This window comes from Enoplosus armatus, chromosome 15, assembly GCF_043641665.1.
Source record: "Enoplosus armatus isolate fEnoArm2 chromosome 15, fEnoArm2.hap1, whole genome shotgun sequence".
NCBI lineage: Eukaryota > Metazoa > Chordata > Actinopteri > Centrarchiformes > Enoplosidae > Enoplosus > Enoplosus armatus.
Window position 1 is genome coordinate 20,209,169 of NC_092194.1, and position 9,051 is coordinate 20,218,219.

General features: G+C 43.3%; 1 protein-coding gene across 1 annotated transcript in view; it reads left to right on the plus strand.

The window, feature by feature from the left end:
* Positions 1-6,806, plus strand: part of nsd2 (nuclear receptor binding SET domain protein 2) — a 17,062-nt gene extending 10,256 nt beyond the window's left edge. The window contains exons 10-22 of the mRNA XM_070919934.1: positions 497-586; positions 936-1,062; positions 1,587-1,787; positions 2,721-2,900; positions 3,174-3,330; positions 3,466-3,668; positions 3,857-3,960; positions 4,063-4,332; positions 4,774-4,890; positions 5,266-5,407; positions 5,495-5,601; positions 5,786-5,984; positions 6,487-6,806. Of these exons, the coding sequence (XP_070776035.1) occupies positions 497-586; positions 936-1,062; positions 1,587-1,787; positions 2,721-2,900; positions 3,174-3,330; positions 3,466-3,668; positions 3,857-3,960; positions 4,063-4,332; positions 4,774-4,890; positions 5,266-5,407; positions 5,495-5,601; positions 5,786-5,984; positions 6,487-6,806 (2,217 nt within the window). The remainder of the gene's footprint in view (positions 1-496; positions 587-935; positions 1,063-1,586; positions 1,788-2,720; positions 2,901-3,173; positions 3,331-3,465; positions 3,669-3,856; positions 3,961-4,062; positions 4,333-4,773; positions 4,891-5,265; positions 5,408-5,494; positions 5,602-5,785; positions 5,985-6,486) is intronic.
* Positions 6,807-9,051: the final 2,245 nt, after the last annotated feature.

Here is a 9,051-nt window from a genome sequence, read left to right on the forward strand (position 1 = left end):
CCCAAACGATTATTTGAAGATAAGCCTGCCACTTAAATTACGCTTGAAGACGACTTGTACCGCTGATAATAAAATACCATCTGAGATGTTTATTTTTTGTTTTCAAATAATAAAGTACAGAGAAGTGGAAAGCTGTAAATACTTTTCAGAACTGTTTCTACTTTATGAACAGAAAGTTGTGTGTTGCTTTTAAATGTTCTTTTATAGCACAATCTTTACTATTAATGAAGCAAAGCAAAAGTTTAAACTTATACTTGATTGTAGTAGTAGTACTGGAACCAATACTTTCCAACACCGAATACTAAAGTACAGAGAAGTGGAAAGCTGTAAATACTTTTCAGACCCGTTTCTACTTTATGAACAGAACTGGTTTTGAGAATTAATTTCCTTCATCACTCAGGGGGACTTCTGGTGATTGTTGTTCGTGTTGCAGATGGTGTCGATGGATTGCTGTTGTCTCATTTATTCAAAGTTCACCACATGTTGTTTGCTGCAGGGCTCTGGTAGTGAGGAGCGTCCTGATTCTCCGAGTGACAGCTTAGACGGGACAAAGAAGGGCGAACGGAAGAAAGAGTTTGTCTGCCAGGTAGGTCTGCCTGCTCCTTAATTTGAATTGAAACAACAAACTTTATTTAAATGCAGGACATTTCTTGGGGGGGGGGAAAGCTGCTTCACTTGGTTCTAAATATAAATATGGTGGAAGGTGAAGTATTTTATACAAACAGGATCACACAAGTCTCCATCCTTCTGTAATCATGTGGAATATGATTATACAGACAGATTTTCAGCTTGAAATATTTATAGTTTTTCACACTTTGTCCCAGTTAATAACTGGCTGTGTGTCTCTTGATTCCCATCTGATCTATTATTCTGATCACATGCACTGAAACATCTCAGTCTCTGTATGTTTTGATCTGTGTATTTTCTTCCTACAGATGTGTGAGCAGGCTGGTGAGGACTTGGTGCCCTGTGAAGGCCAGTGTTGTGGGATGTTTCACCTCCACTGCCTGGGTCTGTCCCCCAAACCTGACGAGAAGCTGCTGTGTCAGGAGTGCAGCACGGGTCAGTTGTTTTATGTTGTAATAGTGACCCCTTTCTGCACTACATTCAGTTCTTGACTATAACATAACATGAGCCACTTAGTGGACATTTTTACCTCAACAGCATGGAAGTAGGTCTCTTTATTCACAGCTAATCAAGTATTTTTGTTATGAATGAATATATTTTTTCTTTTTGACTAAGAATAATTTAGTCAATGAAATCGTCAAATGTCAAAACCACAAGGTATTTAGTTTTAGTTTACTGTTACATGACTTCAAACCCACTTCTGTTTTTAATTTTAGAGGCTGTAACCAGCTAATATTTGGTATTTTTTCTTGATTACTTGTCATACTGTTTGTTATTGTGGAAACCGTAACATGACAGCATCTTCTATTATGAGTAAATGAGCTGCTTAATACCGTCTGTGCGTACAGTACCTTTATTAGTGTGGACAGAGTGAGTGGTATCCATGAGGGGTTTGTGATAACAGAAGTAATGTTAGTATCGTGTTTGTAATTGTTGCTGTGTAACATTTCTCCTCTCAGGAATTCACTCGTGTTTCAGCTGTAAGCAGTCGGAGGGCGCGCTGCGTCGCTGCCACGTCCCACACTGCGGCAAGTTTTACCACGAGGCGTGCATCCGCCTCAACCCCCTCACTGTGTTCGACAACAAGGGCTTCCGCTGTCCGCTCCACGCCTGCCTGAGCTGCCACTACGGCTGCCGCACCAAGCAGAAGTCCACCAAGGGTGAGGCCCTGCGACACTAGACACGTCGCTTTCTACTGTTGAGATTCCTTTACATTCAGGGGAACTTTTAGTCCTGCCATGTTGAGATCAATCCTGGGCTCAGTAAAGGATCAAATCCACCAGTTGCTGAAGTTGCGTGCGCACTTGCACTTTAACTGTTCTTTTCTGACAAGCTGAACTTCATATCGGCTGATGGAATTTTATTGTGGCTTTTTTAAAGCTGTGTGGGAAGGACATTTTTGAGTCAACTGTCCATTTTAATAACTGAAGGAAACTCATCAGTCTTATCAGTCAGGATCATTATGACATTTGGAGAGTTTCAGAATAGACTAAATGTAAAAAGGAGACGATTCTGATGAAAAGTTTTACAAATGCAAGTTTAAATCATGAGAAACTCACAATTACAAGCACGAAACTCAAAGGTGAAACTAGCTGAAGGAAAATGGAATTTATTTGCAGAAAGTCGTCTCTTGTGCCCTCCAACTACAGCCAGGCCACATCATCTAGAGCAGTGGTTCTTAACCTTGTTGGAGGTACTGAACCCCACCAGTTTCATATGCGCGTTCACCGAACCCTTCTTTATTGGAAAAATAAAATGTGTCATCACGAATCATATGAGTGAGGTGTGTGTCTTGACCTCCACCGAACCCCTGGGGTTCGACCGAACCCAGGTTAAGAACCACTGATCTAGAGCCTTGAACTCCAAGAAAACAAATGATCTTTTTTGCTTTCTCTATTTAGGATACATATGACATAGTGAGATTACAACATTTAATGTGTTGACCATGAAAACAAGGCCCTGAAATATGATGAAGCTACTTTCCCCATCAGAATAAGCCTAGTTTTGACGACTTAGGGCACATTTCACTTGCACTTCTTAGTGATGTAAATCTGTCGAATCTGGTACCCCTCTCTACGCTCTCCGTACTGTAGGAAGGTTGATGCGTTGCCTGCGCTGCCCCGTCGCATACCACGTCGGTGACCTGTGTGTGGCCGCCGGCAGTGAGATGATCACCAACACCGCCATCATCTGCACCAACCACTTCCACGCCAAGAAGGGCTACAGCCACCACAGTCATGTCAACGTCAGCTGGTGCTTCGTCTGCTCCAAAGGTTTGCCACTTCTTCTCTCTCACCAACAAGGAGGACAGTTACCAATAACCATATATTGATCATTTTTTGTCTACCTAACCAGCCTGCCTGGTAACCACAATAATTAACAAGTGGATACGTGGAAGTTTTGTTTCCGCTGCTAGTCAGACTAAACCTTTGTGTTGTATTGTTTTTATCTCCCTCGTACAGATGACTCGGCTGTAATTAGTGTAAATTGTTCCACGCTCGTCTAAAATGCCTTTCAGGATTAATTGCGTGTCTCTTATGTTGCAGGAGGGCAGCTGCTGTGCTGTGAGTCTTGTCCAGCAGCTTTTCACCCCGACTGCCTGAACATCGCTATGCCTGATGGGAGCTGGTTCTGCAATGACTGCCGGGCCGGAAAGAAACCCAAATATAGAGACATCATCTGGGTCAAACTGGGAACATACAGGTCAGAGAAGAAAAAGTACTACATCTGTTTGTCTTTTCTAATTTCACCCAGAGGTTTGTGTTACTTCTGTTCTGTATTGAGACCTAGACACTGAATGAATGACTCATACCTGCTCCTGCCTTCTTTTCTCCGCAGATGGTGGCCTGCAGAGATCCACCACCCCAGAAACATCCCCACCAACATCCAGCACCTTCGACATGAGATTGGAGAGTTCCCAGTCTTCTTCTTCGGCTCCAAGGACTACTTCTGGACTCACCAGGGCCGAGTTTTCCCCTACATGGAGGGAGACCGGGGCAGCAAGCACCAGAGGACTGGCATCGGCAAAGTCTTCAAGAATGGTGATGATCTAGACTACCTCTTTAGAAATACAGTTATAATAGTAATCAATTGGTTATCATCATTAAAAGTCATTGCATTATATCAACCACTGTGACATTTATTTCGAAGCATTGTTAATGTTTCATGTTGATATTCAGATGAAGTGAAATTAAATGTAATGAGCCTTTGCATTGTTTTGTTTGCTCAGCTTTGTTGGAGGCTGAAGCTCGATTCAAGGAGATAAAAATGAAACGAGAGGCCAAGGAAGCACAAGAGAACAGCCGAAAACCACCCCCATATAAATTTATCAAGGTCTGTTCAAATGCAGTTTTAAAGATACAAACCTCAGACTCTACATTAAAGAATCGATTTTTAAAATGTTATCCTGTTTTTTATTTTTTCCTCCTTTTTCAGGTCAACAAACCCTTTGGGAAGGTTCAGGTCTACACCGCAGACATTTCTGAGATCCCCAAGTGTAACTGCAAGCCCACAGACGAGAGGCCGTGCGGGTTTGAGTCCGAGTGTCTGAACCGCATGCTGCAGTACGAGTGCCACCCTCAGGTGTGTCCCAGCGGGGAGCGCTGCTGTAACCAGGACTTCACCAAACGACTCTACCCAGAGACCAAGATCATCAAGACGCCCGGCAAGGGCTGGGGCCTGGTGTCTCTCCGGGACATCAAGAAGGTGAGGAGAGAGGGTTTTCTTTTTTTAAAGTTGAAGACTGTGTCCTTATCTGCCTGATCTGAAGATTAAAACTTCTCAGTTGTGTTTTCCTCAATATGAAGAATAATTTCTGCTTTCTTTTTGTGTGAATCCACGTTTTAGTCACTCGACATTAGCTAAATCGACAGATGCCCATTACAGATATATTTGTGTCAGCCGAAATAAGATATATGTTTTGAAACAACTGTTCTATATTTGTCCACCAGAAAGTAGTAATAAGTTGTGAAATGCTCTGCTCAGTGGTTTTTGGTCACAATTGTTCATCAAACATCAAAACTTCCGAGGCGTGTGAATAGTTTTTATAGCCAATACTCCGTTTTAAAAATTCCTGGGTATTCGGATCTGCTCGGGACATTTGTAGTATCGAGACATCGCTGGTCTGATGTGACGTTTCTCAAACAGGGTGAGTTTGTGAACGAGTACATCGGAGAGCTGATAGATGAGGAGGAGTGCAGGGCGAGGATCAAGTACGCCCAGGAAAACAACATCACCGACTTCTACATGCTCACCATCGACAAGGTTGGTGCCGAACCGGGAGTTGGACGTTGTTTTTGCTCTGCAGAGTGTCGGGGCGCTGTGCTCTCGGCAGCAGTGCCAGTTCTACTGCGAGCACGATAAACAGAATGGTATTGCATTGGGAATGTTGCATTAATGGCACTTGTAACATTACACTGGTCAATACTACAAATACAACTTCAGCTACAGACCAGCTGATAGCTAGTACTACAAATTATATAATATGCTCATAATGTTAATTGGGTAGCAGGAGTAATGGTAGTGGATTTGTTGTAATGTTGGTACAAGAAATTGTGGACATATAATTTACAAATTATAAAAGTTAACTTGGAGGAAAGTGCCACAAATCGCTCACTCAGGACTGTCCATCTGTTTCAGGACCGGATCATTGACGCTGGTCCAAAGGGAAACTACTCTCGCTTCATGAACCACAGCTGTCAGCCCAACTGTGAGACGCAGAAGTGGACGGTGAACGGCGACACGCGCGTCGGCCTGTTCGCGGTCTGCGACATCCCTGCAGGTGAGACGAGTCGCAGACGACACCGATCGGATCTTTGTCTGCAGATTTAACCGAGTCCCACCTGCTTAACGTGTATTTGTATTGCAGGGACTGAGCTGACCTTCAATTACAACCTGGACTGCCTCGGCAACGAGAAGACCGTCTGCCGCTGCGGCGCTCCCAACTGCAGCGGCTTTCTTGGCGATCGACCTAAGGTGAGCATCTCGCCTGCGTTGTATCGACGATACTGTTTTAGAGACATGATTCAGACGTGTGTTCTGGGTCCATTTTATTGGTAGTATATTTTTGTTATTTGTGTGGATCCTATGGGTCAGAGATGACGTCACATGTCCAGGTGTCTCCAGCAGTATCATTGATCAACTTTATCCCCCCCCGCAGAACTCAAACGGCCAAACAGCCGAGCCCAAAGGGAAGAAGTTGAAGAGAAAGTATAAAAAGAGGAAATCTGAGGGAAAGAAGAAGTCTGAGGACGAGTGTTTCCGCTGCGGGGACGGAGGGCAGCTGGTCCTCTGTGACAAGAAGACCTGCACCAAAGCTTACCACCTGTCCTGCCTGAACCTCACCAAGAGACCCTTTGGTGAGAAACGCCTGCAGCCGACACAGCATGCAGCTAATGCTGAGTCAGCACATGCGACTGGAAGGACTGTAGATATTTATTTCTTTAAAAGGCGTTTTATTAATTATCAATACAACATTTTACAAGAGTTTTATTTTTCCTGTCAGCTCGACGCCAGACATCTGAGTAAGCATTTAAAACATGTCTTAAAACAAATATACATGTTGGTTTGTGAAGACATAATATCACAGCCTTTAAATGTGTAAAATGTTATAATGTGTTTGGTGCAAGCTGCTGCTCATCGAGGTGAAGTTAGTTAGTTTATATTTTAACAAAGGTATATGTATGTAGATGTAAGGAGTATAACATTTGAATTTGACTTTTCACTAGTTACATTTTTTCAAATTCTGTTTGTCAGAGTTTTATTTTAGTGTTTGAGTTTATTTCACCTTCGTTATTTGAGACTTGAGATCAACTGGATTCTAAACTTTGTGTCCGTGTCATTGGTCCTCGCTCCCTGCAGGCCGCTGGGACTGCCCCTGGCACCACTGTGATGTCTGCGGGAAAAACTCAGAGGCCTTCTGCCAGCTCTGCCCCAACTCCTTCTGCAAGGCTCACCAGGAGGGGGCGCTGCGCCCCTGGCCTCCTACAGGACAGCTGTGCTGTCTGGAGCACGAGGAGCTGGAGGGAACGGACCACCAGGACCAGGACGTCAACTCTGAGACAAATGCGTCGGCCGTCACTGCTGCCGCCATCGCCGGTCGTCCTCCTAAAGGCTCCAGGAGGGCAGAAGGAGCCGAGGCCAAAACAAAAGGCTCCAAGAGGAAAGCAGCAGAGGCCTGACGTGACCTTTGACCCCTCAGAGAGCCAGAACACCAAACTAGACTCTGAGACTTGCTTCCCCATTCATGAACAAATATAAACCCCGTGTAATAATATCACAAGAACCAAGGCACTGTACATCTTCGTCATCAGGGAAAGCCGCTGATCTCTCTCATGCTGGGCCACAGCCTCAAGCTAACCGCTGAAACTCTTCATATTTCTATTTGTTAACATTTTCAGGTTTGTTTTCACTTGTCTGCACTGAGACGAACCATCTGTGGTAAAGCACAAAGCAGCGGAGCGAGCGCAGGTCAGGAAACTTCGGCTAGTGGACTCCAACTCTCATTCTTCCACCAACCAAACTGCCTTTTTAAAATTTAGTTTTATCGTTGTGTTCGTTTTGATTCTTAGAATAACAAAAGGAACCAGTTGGTTTCCTGCAGGAAAAAGAAAACCTGAAACTGAGCGGCAGCGTCACCGTCTGCTAACTTGAATCTCAGTCGCCCCCGTCGCTCAACACAGATGATCTTGAACACCGAACAGAGTTTTATAGCTATATCTATATATGTGTATATCAAAGACCAAAATTATGAGTACTGGAATAGTGTAAGACATCAAACAGGTTGCCAAATGGATTGTTTTTATTTTTATATATAGTGTATATATGCCAGATGTAATATGGAACACCAAGACACTATGGATAGGCCTCAGATGACCTGTTTACTTCTGTTTCGTAGCCATAGGTTACATTTAACTGTAGACATCCGTTTGCCATTTTACAGCCTGATGTTCTGTTTTAGCTCAGTTTTACTGTTTAGATTAGATGCTTGATTTCTCTCTTCTTCTTTGTTTTGTATCAGCATGCTGAACGATGGCGCCACAAACCGTTTATCTACCTGCCGGTCCAGAGAACCGAGAGCGCTCTCAAACTGCCGTCTGACATAGAAACACTACTGGGAGGTGTAGAGCTCTTTAATGCTCTCTGCTCGGCGCTAAACCAGTTAAATGAAGGAATACGTGCGATTTTCTTGAACATTTCTCTATGTTGAGTTTTGAGTCCTAACCTTAAAGTTCTGTTTATTTTTACTGCTGAATTATCTGAAATCTGAGGATCAAAGATTTTTCTGTATAAATATACACATCATGCTGATTCTGAAGGCGTTTCAGTGTCACTGGCTGGGCTTTTTATTGATACGTTCATCTGTCGCTGAGGTTTTAAAAGAAAGACCTCCAACTTTTTTAACCCTCACAAGGTTTTTAGTCTCAAAACTGCATCCTGCTTGTTTACTACATAAACACAGGCTAACGGCACACTGGCTAACACCTGGTAACTCCAGTTCTGGTAAATATTTCAAACTTGTATTTAACGTGAAGCATTACATGGAGGGTTAAAACTACAGAGTACGGTGGCCATTTTAGGACATGTCAGACTCAGCTGTGTAGTCAGACATGATGAGGATCATCATCCTCAGTGGTCCGTGAGCTCCGGCAGCACTTCTTCATCCTCAGCTGTACTTGACTCTAGTGCTGCCTTTGCTGTCAAGGGGATTTACTGTAATTACCAGTTTTAAATAGTTAAATACCATTAGTGTCATCCAAGTCAAAATTATAATTGGAAAACTAACAAATATGGATGACTGACGTCAGCCACAGTAAATACAGATTTAATGGATGTTGCAGTTAGAACTATAAGACGATTAATCACGTACTAGATACAAAAATGATCGGCAGCTATTTTGATTAAGCAGTTAATCGTTAGAGTAAGGAATAATGCCAACCCTTCCCTGGTTCCTTCCTCTTATGTGATGATAAACTGGATATCGTTGTGTTTTGGACTGTTGGTCGAAATAAACAAGCACTTTGATAGCATCACCTTTAGGAAACTGATTTTTCACTGTAATTAACATTTAAAGACCAATCAATTGAACGATTGAGAAAGTAATAGGCAGATTGTATTGGCTTCACTGTCAATACACTGTTTTTTGTTTTTGTTGTTGTTGTCACGACTCCGCTGTGGGTTGTTTGGTGATGTGAACGCTCTCCGGTGCTAGCACGCTACACAAACAGGTCCAGTCTGATGAAGCCGAGGCCGATCACTGTGAAATATATGCATGGTTTACATGGACCAGATGATCATGGTGCACATTTCAATATTAACTCAAGTGAAGTCCTGATGTTGAACAAGCTCCAGCTGGAGTTGACGTGCAGCTCGGCCCCGTTTCACACTGCAAGATGGTTTCTAGATTTCTCATTTTGACACATTTCA